General features: G+C 37.6%; 1 protein-coding gene and 1 long non-coding RNA gene across 2 annotated transcripts; one reads left to right on the top strand and one right to left on the bottom strand.

Annotated features, from left to right (window-relative positions):
- Positions 1-8,463: 8,463 nt before the first annotated feature.
- On the top strand, positions 8,464-12,633 carry LOC126826860 (uncharacterized). The gene is made up of 2 exons (XR_007682434.1): positions 8,464-8,811; positions 12,282-12,633. It is a non-coding gene; the product is annotated as an uncharacterized LOC126826860 (long non-coding RNA).
- On the bottom strand, positions 9,068-23,315 carry LOC126826806 (uncharacterized). The gene is made up of 7 exons (XM_050555895.2): positions 23,180-23,315; positions 20,227-20,404; positions 18,728-18,981; positions 16,353-16,451; positions 15,094-15,278; positions 13,821-14,046; positions 9,068-12,611 (listed from the first exon to the last, which is right to left on the bottom strand). Exons 1-7 carry the CDS (start codon positions 23,232-23,234, stop codon positions 11,989-11,991), a joined length of 1,620 nt encoding a protein of 539 aa, XP_050411852.1. The 5' UTR covers positions 23,235-23,315; the 3' UTR covers positions 9,068-11,988.

Here is a 23,315-nt window from a genome sequence, read left to right as displayed (position 1 = left end):
TAAGGGGGTGGGGTGGAGGTTGCCCGATTGGTTGAGTTTTGTCATTGAGTCAACTGGCGTGGTTTCGATTACCAACTTGTACGTCACAAGGAATAGATTCGCCGTCTAAACTCGTGGATTTTCTCCTGCTCCCCTGGTTTCCCCCGTAGCTAACGACATTATGTGCAATCGAATTATAGTGTGTCTCCTTTCTCTCTCTCCCTCGACTGTTTCGAGTTTGAAATGGCCCACTGACAATAATTGGCTTTCGCCGTTTATTCCATAATAAAGGCCCAGCATACGAAAAAGTACGTTTTCCAAGTTGCAATGTAATTGAATAGCTGGAGATTTTAGAAAATGTTTTGTCTTAGAACTGAGATTTCTACTGGTAGTTGAGATTTTACAATATTTTTTTTTAACATAAGATGTGGATTAAAAATATTTATTTAATTTTATTTTCTTGGAGTATGGAGGCGGTCGTGGTGTTGTCGGGTAGTTGTAGTGCAAGAGAAGGGTATGAGTGTCATTGTTATATAAATTATATTCGTTGATTTTTGTCATGGCGGCGAGCAATATTTTCCATTTCTTATGTTTATAACATTAAAACATTTATTTCTTTGAGTTAAAGGTAAACGAAATGGGGTTTAACGTCCGACTGGGCTAATGAAGACAGGCATACGCCATATCGTGTCCTATAGATAAGGGAAATTCTGCCCGAGACCAGCGCTAATCCAGCTGCCAAGAATTCTTTTACGTCTCATCCGAATGAGTATACGTTGTCCTGCACCAGTGACAAGGGGGAACCACGCCGGTGGATTTCGGTGGATTTTCAGTATGATGCACATGGAAAGGTCATCTATATCTACAACTTGGTACCAAAAAACTTTCTAAAGCAATTTGTGGTGGGTCTGTCAGTATTTTGACCAGACCAATACTCAAATAGACTATCGCGAGACTAGATTCACGCATATTACTGTAATAGGAGTCTTCCATGTGAGCTATTGCGGGACATTTTGGCTGGTTTCCGGGACGCGGGACTTGGAAACATTTTGCGGGACTGTCCCGCGAAATGCGGGACGGGTGGTCACCCTAGTTCTTATACGCAACCTGACTTCTGAGATGGTAATGTGTTCTCCATGATTTTCATGTAGGCAGTGGCTATTGTTACCACGAGTCGTAAAAATAGTCCTCAGACTATTGTTACGACGATGCTTTCACAGCCCTCCATCGGCGAAGTTAAAAACTGAATAGTCGTAAAAAATAGTCCTAACCCTAACCCTCCCCATCTCTTAATTGCTGCCTTCAGTTCTGAAAACGTTGAAAATACTGCTCCTTTTTCAAAGCTGGTGTTAGGGAGATTGGCAGCCATTTTGGAATTCGTGCAAAACTTGGCTCAGACTCATCGTAACAATAGCCACTTTGTTTCATGTAACTCATGCTGCACGTGCTGTTCACCAGGACCAGCCCTATAAAATGCACCCCCATATACCTGGTTGAATCATTCACACTACAACGTCAGCAGCATGCCACGACTCACGACAGCTTAGAGGAATCAGTCGCTTGGAAGACTCGACGCTGGCCACACTGCCCAAGCCGTTGCCAATCACTTCCAGGTCAATGTTCACATCATCTACAGGCTTCAGCAACGCTTTCGGGCCACCAACACCATGAATGATCGCCCCGAACTGGTAGATCAAGGGTTACCACAAGGCGACAAGACCGCCATGTTGCACGACATCACGTGCAGAATCCCTTCACACAGGCATCTGAGACCAGTGCCGGACTGGGCCCACCTGTACACCTGTCCGTGACAGGTGGGCCTAAGCTCATTAAAAAAGTGGGCCTAAGCCTATAAAGAAAAAAGAAAAAAGAGAAAGGAAAAAAGAAAAGAGAAAGAAAGGAGAGGGGGAGGAAAGAAAAGAAAGAAGGAAGGAAGAAGAGGACAGGACATAGCCTGTGTCCTGTCCTCTCCTTCCTTCTTTCCTAATGATAGTGCTCTTAGGTCATTCTGTTATCTAATTGTATCAGGAAATCAAAAATTTGCCTTCTTCTGCTTTGGTCTGAAATGCTGGGAAAATGGGTTTGCGGTTGTCAATTTTCAAAATTTTCCTGATGGGAGACCCCCCCCCCCCAGACGCTCACGCGCCTTCGGCGCGCTCATGACGTCCCTTCGGCGCGTACTTGTGTGGGCCTTGGTCAATGACCTGACAGGTGGGCCTTCGACCCACCAGTCCGGCACTGTCTGAGACAGCACGTCAGACAGTGGGAAAACACGGAAGACCCATCAATAGGGGAGAGCGGGGCACAGTGGGAATGATTTCTTATTTTAGTAAATTGACAAGTAGTGAAGTCCTACAGAGAATCAAACTATGTACTCAGTTGAAGCCAGTCATATGTTCGATTTAACAGTGCTGTTAAGAAGTTAATAAATTGAAACCATTTTTATGTAGATCATTGTAAAACTAAAGTTTTTTTTTTACCCAATGTGCCCCTTATGTGGGGTACACTGGGTCACACTATGGGACACAGTTGGACATCGAGAATGTTTTTGTTTAAAAAAATGTATAGTAAACACACTGAAACTCATCAGAACTGTGAAAACTAATATTTTAGTTCAAAATATGAATTTGTTTTAAGACTTAAACACAGATACGTAGCAGAAAATTTAAAAAAAAAAAACAGCTTAACATTGAATGAAAAATTCTTTAACTGGAGAAAAAAAATCTTTTATGCAAACAATTCCTATGATTTGTAAGTCAGTAAGGATTCGTAACCTAGGACAAATATTTCCTTAAAAACAGCTCAAATATCCATGTGTCCCACTGTGCCATCATCCACCACAACACATACCACCATGGCAGGAAGGTATGTGATAGTATTATGAAACAAAATATTTCTAATGAGAGTCAATTACTATCTCCTTCACCTGGAAATTCACATTTGTGGGCTCCCAACATAATCTGGAGTAGCCAAGCAGTTTAACCAGTCCACCAAAAATTAACTTTTGCGTCAGAAAAACGGTTAATGGCTGATATATATTAATCAGCTTACATCAATTTATTGAATTTAGGAGGACAAATGGGGGCTATAAAGGGGAATTCCACAGTGATGTCACAATTGAATTTTCCCAACACAGTTAAAAATTACAAAGCCTGGCTTACTGTGTCCCATGGCTTACTGTGCCCCGCTCACCCCTACCGATACAGTGCGCCGACATCTCACCAGAGAGAACATCCACTGCCGTAAACGTTACCATAGACCGATCCTTACCCCTCGCCATCGACGTGAACGTCTACAGTTTGCCCCAGTGCCGGACTGGTGGGTCGAAGGCCCACCTGTCAGGTCATTGACCAAGGCCCACACAAGTACGCGGTGAAGGGACGTCACGAGCGCGCCGAAGGCGCGCGAACGTCTGAGGGGGGGGGGTCTCCCATCAGGAAAATTTTGAAAATTGACAACCGCAAACCCATTTTCTCGGCATTTCAGACCAAAGCAGAAGAAGGCAAATTTTTGATTTCCTGATACAATTAGATAACAGAATGACCTAAGAGCACTATCATTAGGAAAGAAGGAAGGAGAGGACAGGACACAGGCTATGTCCTGTCCTCTTCTTCCTTCCTTTTTTCTTTTCTTTCCTCCCCCCTCCTTTCTTTCTCTTTTCTTTTTTCCTTTCTCTTTTTTCTGTTTTCTTTATAGGCTTAGGCCCACTTTTTTTTAATGAGCTTAGGCCCACCTGTCACGGACAGGTGGACAGGTGGGCCCAGTCCGGCACTGGTTTGCCCAACAACACCAGAACTGACGACAGAGGCAGTGGAGAACTGTTCTGTTCACATATGAGAGTCGGTGCGTATCAACAGCAGATGGGAGGACCGATTTATGGCGTCGATGAGGCCAGCGTTATTCTGGCCAATGTGTCATGGAGCGAGACTCGTGGGGAGGTCCAAGCATAATGGTTTAGGTGGAATCGGCCTGAACCAGAGAGCGGGTCCTGTGGTGGTCCAAAATCTTGGTCCAGGGAGAGGGAGGCGGCATCACAGCAGTGCGCTACATCGATCAAGCTCTCAGACCCCACGTCATACCACATTTCGTACGTCATCGAAACGTTTTCCAGCATGACAACGCCCGTGTCCACACCGCCAGAGTTACTCGAGACTTTCTACAGCAGAACGGTGTCAACGTTATGCACTGGCCAGCCCTTAGTCCGGACTTAAACCCGATTGATCATCTTTCGGATGGAATTCAGAGGAGAAAATAACGTCGTACCGAGACCAAACACAGCCGATGGATTGCGCCAGGCTTTTCTGAGATTGTGGTTCCAGGTGCCAATGGTGTTTATCAATCGTCTGGTCCAGACTCTAAACCTTCTGGTAATGTCTTGGAATTGTGATGAATTAATCACTATTGTGTCAACATACTTTTCACAAAAAACTGCTTTGATCCATTTAGAAAGTCGTTTTCTAGAATGATTTGATTAAAGTGCCTTTTTTTGCTGTTTAGTATATATACTATTCAAAAAAAGTAGGGGATATTTGATTTTGGGGGCATAATACTAAAATATGCAAATGACTACGAAAAAAGTCACTATAGAACCTAACAGAAGAAACATTTCCAGTTACATGTGACGCCCAAACGCACCAATAGCTACCGCATGGAATGCAGGTGATGCTTGGGATCATCATGGGGGTCCAACCCAAGATTTGCACGACTCTGACTTTGAATGTTACAGTCATTGTGGCATTGAATTCCAGGGTGGAAACATCAGTTTAATTGTTTTAGTGACCAGAAAACAAATTTTGATATGCGTCGGCTTACCCAAAATGAAAGGTTACGTGCCCTTGGCATGCTACAGATCGGCACAACACAGGCGGTTGTGGCGCGGACGATGAATGTTTCTCAGTCTGTCATAAGCAGGCTATGGTCCAGATACCGTGATACACAATCTGTACAGGACAGACCACGCTCAGGTCGACCAAGGGCGACAACTCAAGCCCAGGATCGATTTATCCGTACCTTGGCCTTGAGAAATCGTGTCATCACAGCAAATCAGATCAGCGCTCGTCTTCAAACAGACACTGGTGTGAGAGTGAGTGGCCAGACGATTCGGAATCGACTGCATAGGGGTCACCTTCGCGCTCGACGTCCTCGCGTGATCCCTTGTTTGAGAGATCATCACATTCAGGCAAGACGTCGTTGGTGTAGGGATCGTCAACACTGGGATAATCGACGCTGGAGCAATGTGATGTTTTCAGATGAGTCAAGGTTCACTGTTGATTTTTTGGACAGACGTAGGAGGGTGTGGCGTCGTCGAAACGAGCGCTTCCAAGACGTTAACGTCATCAGACATGATCGATTTGGGGGTGGTTCTGTTATGGTGTGGGAAGGCATCACTGTTGCTGGAAGAACGGCTTTACATGTTGTTGCAGGGCGTGTTACAGGCCAGTACTACCGGGACAACATCTTGGCAGTCCATGTTGTGCCGTTCGCACGACGTCATGGCCGCCGTTTCATCTTCCAGGATGACAACGCAAGATGTCACAGGGCCAGGATCGTTACAGGTTACCTCCAACAACAGAACATCACCACATTACCTTGGCCAGCACTGAGTCCCGACCTCTCCCCCATCGAGCATGTCTGGGACATGCTTGGACAGAGGTTACGTCAACGTCAACAACGTCCTGCCAATGTCCAAGAACTTGCTGCTGCGTTGCAACAGGAATGGGACAATCTGGACCAAAATGACCTTAGACGTCTCATTAGGAGTATGCCACGTCGGATCAATGCTTGTTTGGCAAACAGAGGAGGATTTACCCGTTACTGACTTGGTTGTGATGCTGTGGTAACTTTGCTGTTTGACCCCGGGTATCATTTTACCCTTATAATGGTCAGTCTGTGCATTACTTAGTCTAACGATCATTTGGAATAAATCGATGAATGTGAACTTCATTTCATTTTGTCATTTGTTTCTTCGTCAGTTTCATTAGGTGGCTTTAATAACACTTAAAAATCAAATATCCCCTACTTTTTTTGAATAGTATATATGGGGTGGGGGTGGTGGTGATTGGAATGACTTTCATAGGGGGGCAGGGGGGGGGGGGGGGCAGCTGCCCCCCTAACCTTCGGGCAAGCTGACTTTTCGGGTAAAATGAAAAAAACATTTTTTTTTCATCTACTTGGCAAAATAAAGTGCCCGAAATCTAATAAAACACTAATTTTACTGGCTGGAATAGCAGTAAAACGCGTTTGCAGCCGTCAAATATTCCAAAATTTTCTTCGGGGGTCCATACAAGGTCACTTCTGCTTCTTCACCTCTCGAAGAAGACCGGCGCTGCTGTCTGTAAACCTGAAATTTTTTCGGGCATTTCTAGTTTTTCTTCCCTAACTGTCATTGAGCCCTATAAAACACTAATTTTACTTTTCTTTTAATTGAATACCACAAATTTGTACTGAGTTGACTATGGATTAAAACATTTTGTCTGGAGCCACTCTACTTTGTGCGACATTTTTCGAGCATTGATTATTATTTGTGAATGCAGCTGCAACGGTCTGATTGGATGGTTGGAATTCAGAATAGGATTTAGATTACATAACCATTGGATACTTTTGGATTTGCTTACACGGGCTAAAATAGCAGAAAACGCATTTGCGGTGGTTAGATTTTCAAAATTTTCTCCGGGAGGGTAAGCCCCCAGTGGGAGCCCCCCCCTCCCCATACTCCGCGACGATTGATTGGATATTTGGAATTCGGGTCAGTCAGGTAGGCTATATTGGACCAAATTGAAGTTGTTGTATTCACAGACTGGAATAGCAGGAAAATGCGTATGCGGCTGTTAAATTGTCAAAATTTTCTCCAAACGGTCCCGTCTCCGTGGACTGTAAGCGATTGATCTTTTGATTGGAATTCGAGTCAGCCATCTTAATTAGGCTATATTAGACCACTTTGAAGTTGCTTTGTTCGCGGGCTGAAATAGCAGGAAATTATGTTTGCAGCCGTCAAATATCAAAAATTTTCTTGGGGGGGGGGGGGGGGGGTACAATACAAGGGGAGCTCTGCTTCTTCACCTCTCGAGGAATATCGGCGCCGCTGTCTGTACACCCGAAATTTTTTCGGACATTTCGGGTTCTGCCCCCCTAACTGTCATCGAGCCCGTACGCCTATGATGACTTTATAGTTGTCTAAATATAATGTCTAAAAGTTAAGGCCCACTTCACGTGATTGTTGATGAGATTGTGGGTTAGGCCTAGGGTTAGCACTAGTCCTGTTTACATCTCGTGACCTATGGCCAAATATGCAGTGAGTCTTAACTTCTAGACCTTACCGGTCTAGAGTGTCGCATCCCCTTCATCCAAAACATATACAGCTACTCCCAAAGGTGACATGTCAAACCAGGGGACAGGGGCATCAAATAGATACTACATTGTGAATTTCCATTTTGTGGGATCTATAAGGTTATTCTATACGATGAAACGTGAAGTTGGTGCGTGGCTATGAATTTTGATCAATATGGATGTTCCGTATTTATTCTGACTCTGAGAGGTATAGACCTGTGGCGATTCAATTTACAAGTTATGCATAAGATAAGGTTAGGGTTTTTCAAAAATTGTGACTGCTTGGATTTGAGATAATTTAAGGTTGTGTCATGCACAGGGTTTAGAGTGATTTTCGGAGCCAACACCTATATATTGTATTCTCACATATTAAAGTACAAAGGACTAGTTCTCAGAAGAGTGAGAAACGAAGAAATTTTATAAAATTTGAAAATATACATTATGGGAGATTAGATAAAGAGCTGGCAGTTCTCATTATAATAATTAGAAATTAGATAATGTAAAGGCAATTTACTGAAAATTTCAGTCAAATTGATCCACTATGACCCGAGATTTTAGCGATTGAATTTTCGGCCTAGCCTCGATCATCATTCATTACTAAAGTCCGTACGATAAAAATCATAGTCTCGATATCCATTTCATAATTAAATTATGAATGGAAGTCGAACAGGAAATCGGAACCTAAAACAATGAATATCGTTGATTATGGTTTGGATAAGTTAATTAATGTCTAATTAATAATTTAGATAACATTTCAGGCCTAAAGAAAGACCTGCAATAGGCAGATTTAGCTCTTGCATAATGTATGTTGAAAGTGTGTTTTAAACACAACTGAGCAAGGCAGAATATGATGATGGATGTTTGTAAGAAAGGTTTCTGATTGTCAAAACTATGTTACACCTTGATCGAGGGCCTTCTGGGATCTTGAGATCCTGGACTTCAGCCTGCCAAGGCTCATACTTCTCGCAAATGTTTCGTTTGATTTGACCTACTCCCACTCAAACACTGCTGTAATGAAAGCAAATTTATGTTCCAAATTATGACTGGTCTATAGTCTGATTAACAAACAATACTTAACTGCGTAACAAAATCATTCGGGGTTTAAAGAGAGCTCCACATATGTTTACATAACGTTACGTCATGACTGACGAAATTTATTACACCCAGGTAAACAGTGCATAGCAGAATATTGCAGAAAAACTAATTGCGTGACAAACAGGGCTTTCAAAATGGCTGCAATATAAATAATACTGCTTGGAGACGAACAATACTTTCACCGTTTTAATACCTTAAATCACTGTCCAAAGTTTTGGGGAATATTAAACGAAGGGCTGTAATGTTACTGTACTTAGGAGAGATTTGATTGAACGGGAAGAATAGACACACTCCCTCAAAAGCTCAAGTATCAGAAGTCAATCCAGCAATGGCCAGAGAGGGATTTCTCGGGCCATTGCTTCAGGAATATGGCCAAGGCTATAATTAAATCATAGATCTTCAGCCTACCAGGTAAATCTGACACTGTAGACACCAGAACTCTGAGATTCTGGACACAGAAACTTGTCAATCATTCAGAAATTGGCCGTATCTCATATTATTACAAAGCTTCAGGTAGTTGCTTGCCACTATTTGGGGACGGGCCATTTTGACAGGGATTTTTGGTCTGATTTTCACGAATTTGAATTCATCCATTTCTCACAAATAATTAATAAAGTACCACAAACAGACTGTATAGAGTAAACCGTTTATATAACAAACACCAATATACAGTCCACAGAATTTTATATTATTGCACCTAAAACAACATCAGTAGACATTTTATTATGACAGCTAAAATACCATTTTAAATTATTTCACCAAATAACGCAATAGTACTTGGTATATTAGGAAATATCAAATCAAATATCATTCTAAATTATTTCATCTTAACATTGTATACTTTCAGATTGTACTTATTTTCTTGATATAATGTGTCCACTAATTTAATTTAAATATTAGGGGCCTGTTTTACGAAATTTTAATTAAAGATAAAATCCAAGTTTTAGAAGATACTTCAAATATTGATTGGCTATAAGCACTAAAATCAATCTAATATTATCCAATCAAATTACTAAAATTTGAATTTTATCTTAGTTAACATTTCATGAAACAGGCCCCAGATCTCTCCATCATCTCTGATTGCATCTTATTAAAGATATTTGAATACCACAGAAAAAATTAGAAACTTTTGTCCTTGTTTACTACCAATTTAACAAGCCAGCAGAATGGCTGATGTCTAGTCTGCCTTAATCACAAATAAATGGATGACACTCAATAATTATGTATATATCGTTTTGTGAAATATTAAGCAAACAAATTCCTTATCACTCTGCTGAACTGGTGTGGGAAATCCTCATTACAACAAAATTTACTCACGGTATTGATGTAATAAAACTATACACCAAGTTTCACCATTGTCACTTAAGCGGTGGACACACCGAATCAAATCGGCGTCGAAAGTCGCCTAGTCGAATGATTAGCCCGAATCAAACAGGTTTGATATATTCTGCCGAATATTTATTCGGCCGAATGTAGAATTCATTAGCCAGGTTTGATATATTCTGCCGAATATTTATTCGGCCGAATGTAGAATTCATTAGCCAATCACCACTCATATCGAGAAGTCATGTGATAGTTTGACGACATAGACGCCGCCATGTTTAATCATGTGACGTGAAAGGTGATGCAATCGACAGGGTGAATCGGACGAAGCATTCGGCTAGTGTGTCCACCCATTCGGCCGAATAAAATTTGGCGCAGATTGATTCCGCTAATGTGTCCACTGCTTTAGATCAAAGTTATCATCTTCCTGTCTCTATTTTCTGTAAGAGCTAAATTTTCCTATTGCAGGTCTTTTTTTTGGCTTCAAATGGTTTATAAACTGTTATTTAGGCATTTATTAACATGACAAGCCTATAATCAACTCTCTAGACCATCGGATGGTCGAGATTTAAATGGATAAGGATGCGATATTTAAAAATTTAACGATAAAATGGACTAACAAGACTAAGTCTTGATTGCCAAGTACCATGGCTACGATAATAAACAATCTGCGATAGATCTTCAAACACACATAACTTATCTCTGAATAAGTAATTTGAATGAAAATTTCAATATATTCATTTCTCGTTATCTATATTTAAATTGAACTATTATAACAAGAACGATCATATCTTTATCTAAATCTGGCATAATGCATCTTTTACAGTGCTCACTGCTTTTTAATTACTTATTTTTCCGATTCCTCTGCCTTTGTTTAAAGATGCCTTATGTAACATTTAGATTAAGCGCTGACAGATCTTGCTATAATAGTTAAAAATCAGATAATGAAAAGGGGATATTCTGAGTGGAGTTATCGCCGTTGGAAAAACAGTGTAGTCTTGATTGTCATCTCTACTGTTGGTACGATAATAAACGTAGTCTTGGTTATCCCATTTTTAATTAAATCATTAACTGCCAATTGTATTAAAATCTGTTGAAAATCAAAACCACCCGACTAAAGTTCTAGAGAGATGGTTGTGGGCCTGGTATGTAAATGAATGCCTAATTAATGATTTATATAACATTTGAGGCCAAATGAAAGATCTGCGCCAAGACTAGGGCTGGGTAAAATATCGATATAAATCGATAGTATCGATTGGACGGCCCAGAAAAGCACTATCAATAGCGGTGGGTTACTATCGATTATCGCTCTTCGTCTATTTTTCTTGCGTCTGAAATGTCAATGTTTTCTTTCAGTTAATCATAATACACCGCTCACTTTAATTACAAGGGGGTTGGATGGCTGAATGGTTAGCGTGTGCGCGCTGTATCATAAAGTCTGTCATTGAGTCGACTGGTGTGGTTTCGAATCCCAGGTTGTACGTGACAAGGAGTAGGGTCGCCTGTCCAACCTCATGGGTTTTCTCCGGGTTCTCCGGTTTCCTCCCACTGCTAAAGACCCCTACGCGCAAGCGAATTATTGAAATAAAATTGAACCATGTTAGTCCCGAAATGACCTAGTTTGTGTCGAGTGGACGTTAAACCCCATTTCTCTCTCTCTCTCACTTTAATTACTATCAAGTATCAATGTAACACATAACAAAATTGTGACTGCTTATTGAACAGCCGTTTTCATAAATTCACTCTCATTGAAACGTTACTTTAGTTTTGAAGAAATTATTGTTGAATATCGCTAAATCGGAGATACCCGGATGTGTAAACAAAGTTAGAGTTATTTCCCTTTGCAAGCTTCAGAATTCGTCTGCCATGTTTTGAATCGGAACAAGTTCATTTTGGTCCCTTAACATAATTATTTACGATATTTCTTCATTCGGAACCACGGCTGCATTATTTTAATAATAAACAACATCAATTTATGTATATATACGTGATATAACAAGTTTTATTCATGTTTTCCAAATAAATCTCCTTAGACAGGAGCAAACGATCTTTCGCAACTTCGTATGGTTTTGAACTTTGAACTTACACTGTATCCAGTCTTGATGACGACCGTGAAAATAAGTTTGTTTTCGATACTATCGATTATCGACCGACATTTCATTGCCGATTATCGATAGTAAAAATCACTATCGATACCCAGCCCTAGCCAAGACCGATATAGCTCTTGAATAATATATCTTTAACTGTAGGCATAGGTAACAAAAGTTAATGTTTTCTTTTAACTATACATTGAACCAAATAAAAACAGATATAGGTAAATATTAAAAATATATAAATTTCAGGACAGTATAGGTTGATAAACATTACATGAATATACAGTAAAACAATTATCCAGAATATAATCCAAAATAATTTATCACATGGCGGCAGTTCTTGAAATGTTGTTAATAAACTAACACAAGGTTTCAATTTCTTTAAGGGTTTTTTCCATTCTCTTGAAGTTTCTGGCAATTCTTCAAAACAATAAAATCTCTCAGCGTTCTCTTTTGTGATTTTAGCTAACTCTGTTGGTGTTTTGACGAATATGTTGGCTGCAACAAGTTCTACCAGGCACGGCATGACGATTGGTTGATTTTTACAAACATCTGGAACATCAACGTATACTAAAAACAGATCCAAGGAAGTATAAGAAGTTGAATCGAAAATATAATATTCATCTGGATGACACAACATAACTTTTTTCCGATTTGCATAAAATGTGCTTAGAAAGTCATATGAAAGATAAACAGAACCACTTGATATAAGAATTTGGCATAAATATTTGTCTGGTACATTCCATAACCATGTACGAATGAATGTTACTGGTACTTTTGTATCCCATGAATATCCTGTAATTAAAATATAAAAATACTCTTCATTAAACATACATTATGCAGGAGCTAAATCTGCCTAATGCAGATCTTTCTTTAGGCCTGAAATGTTATCTAAATTATTAAAGATACATTATGGGAGATAAGATAAAGAGATGGCAGTTCTCGCTATAATACTTAAAAACTAGATAGTGTAAAGGTAATTTGCTGAAAATTTCAGTCAAATTGATCCACTATGAGCCGAGAAAGAGAGAGAGAGAGAGAAATGGGGTTTAACGTCCACTCGACACAAACTAGGTCATTTCGGGACTAACATATGGTTTAATTTTATTTCAATAATTCGCTTGCGCGTAGGGGTCTTTAGCAGTGGGAGGAAACCGGAGGACCCGGAGAAAACCCACGAGGTTGGAAGAGCCGAGAAAGAAGCGGGTGAAATTTTTGCATAGTCTCGGTCATCAATACTAAAATCATTAATATAAACAGCATAGTCTCGATTATCCACTTTTTTTTATTTAATTATCAATGGCCATTAGCGGCATATAGGAATCTAATCCAGCCAACATCAAAGGCTAGCCTTGACATCGAGAGTTTATTAAGGTCTGGATAAGTTAATGTCTAATTGATAATTTAGATAACATTTCAGGCCTAAAGAAAGACTTGTAATAAGCAGATTTTGCTCTTGCATAATGTATGTTTAATTAGACATTAATTAACTTATCCAGATCATAATCAACTCTTGGTGTCATCGCTAGCCTGCGATATTTACTGCATTAGGATCCGATTCGCTGCCCAACTTTCATTCATGATTTAATCATGAAATGGATAATCGAGACTATGTATTTTATCGTACCTACTTTAGTAATGATGATCGAGGCTTGGCCGAAAATTCAATCACTAAATTCAGAGTGGATCAATTTGAGAGAAATTTTCAGCAAATTCCCCTTTACATTATCTAGTTTTTAACTATTATAGTGAGAACTGCCAGCTCTTTATCTAATCTCCCATAATGTATCTTTAAGAAATTTATTAAGAATCGTCAAATATTTTGGCCTCTAGCAAATGGACAAGGAAATTTATGCAAATTAAAGGGCCATAAAGCCTTTAACAAAAATAGCGGTTGCGCTCAAATTCAATTTCAACTGTCGTCAACTCATAAGGGCATATACAAATCAGAAGATCAAAACTTTTGTGTTCATCTGGCATTAGCATTGACTATATATAGCTCACCTGTAATAATTACATAGTAACCTCTTTTAACCAGACGGTTTAGCTGTTCTTCTCGCAGACCTTCAGAAGTAATGGCTATTCGTGGAAGTTTATCATTAAAACTGTCAAATATTTTGAATAAATCATCAATATAGCCTGGCAGGAGACTAATGTAACCACTCCAATACATGTATTTACCAGTATTCTCTATAATTATTGGTTTCTTCAGCTCAATAGCCCATTTAATCTAAAAATAGTGTTAAAGATATAAAGATTTATATAAGATTTGGATAAAGAACTGGCCGTTCCAAAATAGATAATGAAAAATTAATATATTGAAAATTACCTTATTCTGAGTGATATTATCACCGTTTGTAGTCTTGCAACCCGTAGGCCAGATCCGGCCCGCCTAGGGTTTAAATGTGGCCCATGGAACAAATTTCAACAAACTGAAGTTTCGATAATTCTAAGAAATTATTGGTTTCTTCAGGTCAATAGACCATTTAATCTAAATATAGTAGGGTGTTTTTTTTTTAGTATTTTTTGAGTTGTGTACTCAGTGCATCGAGTTGTGTACCGGTATAAAAATACATCAAGATATGGAGTTTTGTAATCCAATATATCGAGGTGGAGTTGAGTATCTAAATATCTTTATTTGCAAGTATCTCAATATCTTTATTTGCAAGTATCTCAATATCTCGAGTATATCTCGAGTTGCAAGTATCTCTATATGGCAAGTTTTGTATATTGAGTTTTGTATTGCATATGCTGGGGTGGGGGGTGAGAGAGCAAGACTTGAGAATTCACGTTAATTAAGGGTCTACTGCATCCACACTATCATGGATTATATATATATCATAACGCCAAGTTTCACAAAGTAAAATGAACCCTGCAACCTGTCAAGGGGGAGAACTGATGGATATATATTTTAAAACCAAGTTTCACTATAGGGATGCTCCATTGAACGTTCTGGAATTGAATTCTGTCAAACCCTAAAATGGAGACAATCGAGTGAAAATAGGAATTTGGGACTAGAACGCATGCGCAGACTGCATGAGAAATTATCTCAACCAACCATGACAGCTGAAACATATTCGTTGTGTTTAATTATGTCACGATTCTACTCACACCACCTCAATTGTCGAGGTTGGCTGAACTGTGACAGGACTGAAACTCAGCGTCCCATGATTGCACTACCGTCAATTCGGAACATTCCGGACATACAATCAAGCATTCCCCAAGTAAAATGAAACCTGTAAAATGCCAAGGGGGGCAACTCTGTTTAAAAACCTACCTGATATTTAAGAACATTTAGAAAATGGTCATATTTCTTTTTTTTAAACGAATTCAGGGTGTCTAGATCGAATGCTATTTTAAAAGCTTTCATATTTCTGTCCTCTGCAACATCGTTAAAGATTTTCTTTTCTTTTACTGTAAGTATTTGCCCACCTACAATAAAATCTTTCTCTGGGTCACATTCTAAAAAAGAAAAATCATTTAAAGATATATTTCCTTGACATTCGTAATCCTAAACAAAAAACAGCTGATTAACTGACCATTTGTTGGTTATAATCTTTAAGTGGCATTTAGCGATCGGAAACACATTAACAGAACACAGTTTTTATGGGATACAATGACTAGTTTTATTCTAAAAGCACGACGTTTCGACAAGTATCCTCTAATCGTTATCAAGCACAATGTCTTGATAACGATAAGAGGATATTTGTTGAAACGTCTTGCTTTTAGAATAAAACTAGTCATTGTATCCCATAAAAACTGTGTTCTGTCATTTGTTGGTTATGGAATTTGACACAAGGAGTGTATCTGAGTTCTATAATACTTTATTGAAGAAATACAATCTATCAGTTGCCTCATTTTATTTTCATTTCATATCCAGGCATGTATACAAAGTGGTATCTGGGGCCTTATGACAATATGATTAAAACACAGATCATATTTCGTTTTGTTTTTTATAGTTCAAAATTTCGTTTTACTTGTCTTTACTACACTAGGATCTGGAAGAGTTGTTATCATTGACGTGTTCTGAATGGTATGAGGAATTAGCTAATGAAACAGTCTGCTACTGCGAGCTTTAGGTGTTTGCTTGCACGGAACTGTGGTTAATCCACTAGTAACATCAATGCAGATTGGTTAATCAAATGTCTGACGTCATAGGGCCAAAAGCCACTCGTATCATCTCTGATGCGACCTATTGCTACAACCGGTCAGATTTTTATGTACAGTAGGCCATCGAAAGTATATAAAAAAAGAAACGAAATATAGATCTGTATTTTAATCAGATTGTTGAACTCACGAACTACGTAATAAATAATCATAACTGAACTCACAACTTATGTAATAATTATTTATAACTGAACTCATCAATTATGTAATAAATATTTATAACTGAATTACTGAACTACGTAATAAATAATCATAATTAAACTCACGACTTATGTAATAATTATTTATAACTGAACTCATCAATTATGTAATAAATATTTATAATTGAATTACTGAACTACTGTAATAAATATTTATAACTGAACTCACCAACAGTGTAATAAATAAGATCAGGAAATAATTTACTTAATCTCTTGGCCCTTCTTGCTTCTTCTACACTGGAACTATACAATACAATTTTCTCAACTCCTGTAAAAACAAAGTATAACATAATGATTTGATTAGAGTGTCTATTATTTAAAGATACAGTATGGGAGATTAGATAAAGAGCTGGCAGTTCTCACTATAATAGTTAAAAGTAGATACTGTAAAGGGAATTTGCTGAAAATTTCAGTCAAATTGATCCACTATGAACCGAGATTTTAGCGATTGAATTTTCGACCTAGCCTCGATCATCATTACTAAAGTTGATAGGATAAAAAACATAGTCTCGATTATCCAGTTCATGATTTAATCATGAATGAAAGTTGAGCAGCAAATCGGATCCTAATCCAGTAAATATTGCAGGCTCGCGATGACATCCAAAGTTGATTAAGGTCTGGATAAGTTAATTAATGTCTAATTTAATTTAGATAACATTTCAGGCCCAAAGAAAGACTGCAATAGGCAGATTTAGCTCTTGCATAATGTATGTTTAAAATACACCGCCAATGAATGTTTAATTTTAGTTGGCTAGATACCATTGTTCAACCATTAACAGATGTATCGAAGTAATGATGTGTAATTGGCATTTGTGGCTAATATATAAACTATCTCATTGCCTAATCCATAATAATAATAAATAATAATGTACTCAAGATTGATTATTTTAACATTTAATTAAAGATACATTATGTAAGATTTATATAAAGAGATGGCCATTCTTATTATAATAGTTCAAAAGTAGTTGAGGCAAAATGAATTTTTTGAAAAGTTCATTCAAACTGCTCCATTGCGACCGAAGATATTAGCTTTTGAAGGTTTGACAAGATGTGTGCATAAATTGTAACCATGGCACTGGTTGTTCGAAGCTTAGCCTCACTTCACCATTTTTAGATTAAATCAAAATATGGCTGTACTGTTCTAATCTACTTAACCCTTGTCGGTTCATGTGGGGGTCTCTGTGGAACCCATGCACATGTTTTATAGTGTTTTGTAATAACTACTGGGTACAACTTTTTGAAATTTAGTGACTTTGTCTCCTATACATTTTTACACGTAGCAAAGAGATCGGTATTCATATGCTTCCCACATGCAGAGTTATGTTACATGCAGATCAGGACCAACGCTTGAAGGGAACTAGGGGTCCGGTTGGACCCCTAACTTTTTACTCACAGTTGTGATTTTGCTAATGTGTTTGCTGCCTGATACCATATTGCGTATGCCAGAGTATTCCCTCTTTTAGCATCTGCATGATACAAATACCAAAAATTAAATGATGAATTCCAAATATTGAATGGTTTTTGTATCAAGAGTGAATTGCCATTTAACCTCTTTATCACATACCAGTAGTACACAAAGTAGCAATTTGGTGAGAATTATAAAATCTTTTAAATATACCTCTAAAATGTTTTTGGATAATAATTTAGTTGTTTTTCAGATGTCAAATATGAATGCAAATAAAAACCAAACCACTGCCTTTTAATTCAAATATATCTGTACGTAAAAACTTGGATTATAACTGGGGTCCATATGGAACCCATGATACCTGCTATGTCATTACCACAACGTGCACCCACAAGGGTTAATATCAGAGATATCCAATGACATTGGGAGTTGAATATGGTCTGGATAAGTTAATTAATGTCTAATTGATAATTTAGATAACATTTCGGGCCTAAAGAAAGACCTGCAATAGGCAGATTTAGCTCTTGCATAATGTATGTTTAATTAAGAAAAGAACAAAAATCAAAATACTAATGCTAGATAACATCCCGGGTTGGATTCAATCGTATTTAAAACAGGCGGAGGGTTTATTGCATAGCAAGCTGCATAGATTAATGAAATTTCAATTCCACATAACTTTGTAAATACTGAACGGAATTGAACCATTATTGGACTGATATTCCTTATAAAGATTTATCTTTCACAATATTGTAGTTTGCACATGATTCCAATGGCTTACAATGGTGGATTAAGTCTTTAATAGACAATTATAAGAAAAATAAAGAAAGCAGAATGATATCAATCAATGCTATTGACAACCTAACAACAGTGAACATGTATTTATTTGATAATGGTGTCATTCAGCCATCATACAAGAAATGATTAGGGGAAGGTAGGTCACTAACATTTATTTCAACCCAATTCTTGTTGCAGGAATGTAATAACCGGTCAGTTTCTTATAGTACAGTAATAAAAATAATATTTATTCTAAATCATCAACATTAGGGTTCTATTATTATTAATATAGAAAGGAAACTAGTACAAAAACTGAATAAAATCTGGTTGAGTACATGAAATATTTAAAAATATTCAAATTTTACCACATTTCGCAGCTCTATCTATAATGCCTTCTATACAGTAATCCAGCTTTTTATCTTGTAATATACATGATCCACAGTCAATCATATTATAACAAAATGGTATAGGTTTGTTGTTATTAGCAACATTAGTATATGTAGCAAGAACAGGAGGTGTGGCTTTATACACTCCATCTTCTTCTGTTTTCCACCGACTCCCTTTCGGTAAACGAACATTTTCACTTGGTAAAAGAGTAAAAGTTTTTCCTCGTAGCTTACTGTAAATAAAGACAACCATTAAAGAAAAATAAAACCTTAGTATCAAGGGAGAGAGAGCGAGAAAGAAATGTGGTTTAATGTCAACTCGACACATTCTTGGTCATTTCGGGACTAACATATGGTTTAATTTTATTTCAACAATTCGCTGGCGCGTAGGGGTCTTTAGCAGTGGGAGGAAACCGGAGAACCCGGAGAAAACCCAAGAGACTGGACAGGCGACCCTACTCCTTGTCATGTACAACCAGGGATTCGAAACCATGCCAATTGACTCAATGATAGGCCTTATGATACAGCGTGCACATGCTAACCATTCGGCCATCCACCCCCCCTTAATATCAAGGACAATGAGTAGTTAAATACTGAAATGTGGGCGCATTAAAAACATTTGATTTTAAATTTACTTCCTGAACAAGTAACTAAATACATGTATTCAGTTTTCCCTCCAAAAGAATCCTGAAGGTTCTTTGCACATTGTCTTTCTTTGCTCCATCCCATATTGTTACCCCTTCAAGTGCAATAAATATCGGTCTGGACAAAATACCATACAGTAACTTGCAACTGTTCTGCTGTTTGTATGGCTAATAGGAAATATTGTCCTGACCTATCATTTTACATTGCCTTCCTCAATCTTGAAAATGCAAGTTGAAGGTCATTTTCCTCCTAAATAATCAGAATCTCTGTGTGATCTTGGACACCATTCAGTAAACTATAACATATACTTATGGAAGAACAATTACTGATTTATTTACGCGACGTTACGAAGAAAATTGTCTCAACGTTTTCAAGCGACTCTTTGAAACGTTGCCTAAAATAAATCCGGCTCCGAGTTCACAAAACATTCTCAGAATTAAGTTAAGAATTTATTCAACATTCAATCACTGTTTATGAGAAATTTTTTGATCCAGAAACACAAAACTTTATATATAGTTTTTTATTGATGTATTTGATACATTAAAACAACAAAACTTTTATAAAGGGCTATATTTTAGTTAAAATAAGACGAACAATTTTAAGTAATTTCTTAACTTAAGTCTGAGAATGTTTTGTGAACTTGGGGCCAGTAATTGTTCTTACATAAGTATGTGTTATAGTTTATTGCTCTATCCAGTTACCAAATGCCTCTAAAAGATCGACACCATTCAGATACATGTACTTGGTGCTGTTTTGTCAAAACCAGTAAAAGTGGACACAATTTGACTGCCACAAATGAGAAGTCATTATCGATAGTGTTTAAAAATCATTACCTTTCATTTTTTCTAAAGAGTTTTTTTATTTTAGTAATTGGAATGCTCACAAAAGCATAGCCAAGAGATTGTCCTGATTTTGACAGCAAGAGTGACAATGTCAACGTTCTTTCAAGGACTTTATCATCATTACACAGAAATGTTTTCAGTTCTTCAAGTGTAACATTTTTATCAACCCCTGAAATAGAAAAGGTTAATTTAATCAATTTAGATGAAGAATGAAATGAAATGAAATGGGGTTTAACATCCTACTGTTCTGCTCCAAACTTGGCTAATGAAGATGGGCATACGCCATACAGTGTGCTCTGAGGGAAATTTGGCACTACGACCTATTCTTATATCGAATTCCAACGTCAAGGGATCTTTTATTGTGCACGCCAATGTGTACACAGGACCTCGGTTTTTCGTCCCATCCAAACAACTAGACAGCTGTCCTTGGCAGGCCCTCCATTCTGCATCACTGACAAGGGAGAACTATGCCGGAAAATCTGGATGAACTTTTTCAACCAATGCAGGGATCAAACACCCGACCTCCAGGCTATCGAGCCAGCGTCTTACCCACTTAGCCACAGTGACCCCCCTAGATGAAGAATAAAGCTAGTATTATAAAGCTATGTATTTGGTAGAAGTAATTTTCCAGCATGTTAAATGAAATCATCGTTTTGCATTAGATTCATTCGTGTGAATAAACATCCTTACACTACAGCTGTAATTAGATCATTTATTCATGCTTGTTCATGAAACCATGTTGAAACGTCGTATGTATATAATATCGTGATTTTTATCAATAGAACTGTGTTGTGTTATATTATGTTCAATCTCTAAATGCCATTCAAAGATTATATTTACATGTATGTGTACATGTAGTGGCATAATTTTTCACTTGACAACTGGCTGATGATCGAAATGAAATGAAATGAAATGGGGTTTAACGTCCTACTGCTCTGCTCCGAACTAGGCTAATCATGATGGGCATACGCCATACAGTGTGCTATGAGGGAAATTTTGCCCGGACAGCGGCACTACGGCCTCCTCTTATATCGAATTCCAACTGTCAAGGGATTTTTACGTGCATTCCAATGTTTACACGGGACCTCAGTTTTTCGTCTCATCCGAAGGACTAGACAGCTGTCCTTGTCAGGCCCTCCGTCCTGCATCACTGACAAGGGTAAACCACGTCGGAAAATCTGGATGAACTTTCTCGGCCAATGCAGGGATCGAACACCCGACCTCCAGGCTAGCGAGCCAGCGCCTGACCCACTTAGCCAGGCTGATGATCGAAATGAAACTAACAATACAATGAAAAAACAAATCAGAATCAAGGTTCAGCTCCAATTAGTCTTAATCATTCAGTTGATTATTATTACTAATTATTAGTAGGCCTACTCACTCCTTCGTTTGAAAATCAGCATACAATTTTCTGAGTTGGCATGAGCCTTTTGACTGTTTCATCCCAAATTTACACGGGTCCTTTCATCCCACTTATATTGGGTTGTTTCATCCCACAGGTATTACATGAATTTTTCAATACTTTATTTATACATTAATAACAATAACAACATGTCAATGTAATTTTATCATGAATAGCGTCCAACTTCTTCCTTTGCATACGCTTTAGCTTATTTTCCGAATATTTTATTTATACAATATGTCAATGCAATTTTAACATGAATAGTGTCCAACTTCTTCCTTTGCATACGCTTTAAAGTTTATTTTCTGAATCCACACCAATTCTCGACACCAGTTTCACTAAAATTACAGCGCTTACAATCGAGCGATGCTCATAGCAAAACATTCAACTTGAAATATACATGTAGTCAGTTCCATGCACGTTGGTTTCACCATAACAGAATTGCCCGTGATAGAACAGATCAAAGAATAAAATTGCATGTAGCCACTATTTCGACACGTGTTATCTTCAGATGTTCAGACTACCTGGTGCCTTTAATAACCCAACGTTAAAAGAAAGCATGCAGTGTCCACCTTACAACAGGTTCCATGTATTTACGATTTATTTTATAATTATCACACAGTTTAGACCACAATGTGTTACAATTCACATTTTGGTATTCTAAATTGATTCTTACATGTATTCGGAATTCTTAAATTTGGAGTTGTTTAGTTCCATTTCATGTACGGAAATTAAATCAACGATTAGTTTAAAATTAATTATGGTTTCAAAATAATATCAATCTAATTTGTCTTATTTGTCGAGTTCATGATGTATTTTGGCGAGTGATTAAGCTGTCAATATGTAATTATAAAATACCTTTTTATAAAGAAGATAAATGATGTTAGACATCAAAAAACAAAACCCCAAACCCCCCCAAAACTAACAAACTAATCTCGGTCTTGATCGGTAATCAACAAAAATCGACAAGCAAAACTTATTTATTTCATACATTATTGTTTATTTAACAATAAGCAAGTGTTTAACAGTTTATTTAACAATAAGTACAACTCAGTAAATTGACTGCTATTATAATAACAAGGGGGATGAAACAGCCCGATAAAAAAATAGGTTGGAATGAAACAGACCGAGGTGAAACGGTTGTGGGATGAATATGATAATTAAATAAATGTACGGCCTACTGATACTTCAATTTCAGTATCTATCCAAACCAGGTTTCCCGCGGCTTCGTCAAACATTTTTTCAAGGATATTCAAGGATAAATATAAGTCAAATTCAAGGATTTTCAAGGACATTTTTTAGCCTAAAGTTACAATTTTTCATCTTAAAAATAACCAAAACATTACCAACTATCGTTATAATCTCATATTTAAAAGGAATTGAAGACATTTGAAACAAAATTAAGGATCTCAACTGAAATTCAAGGATATTTTCCTATTTCCGCCAAATACAAGGATATTCAAGACCTTGAAAATGAAATTTTAAATTTAAGGATATTCAAGGATTTTCAAGGACCGCGGGAACCCTGCAAACTTTACTTACCAGCAATAAATGTTTTAGTTATAACACGTCTTTTATTTTTTTCCATTACTGACATTTTACTGCTTTTATCACCAAATAATACATATACACACACTAAAACAACCAGCACAAACAATATCCATCTATTCAAATAATA

This window comes from Patella vulgata, chromosome 7 (assembly GCF_932274485.2).
Source record: "Patella vulgata chromosome 7, xgPatVulg1.2, whole genome shotgun sequence".
NCBI classification, from domain to species: Eukaryota; Metazoa; Mollusca; class Gastropoda; family Patellidae; genus Patella; species Patella vulgata.
Note: the sequence above shows the minus strand (reverse complement) of the source record. Positions and strands in the feature narration are given on the sequence as shown.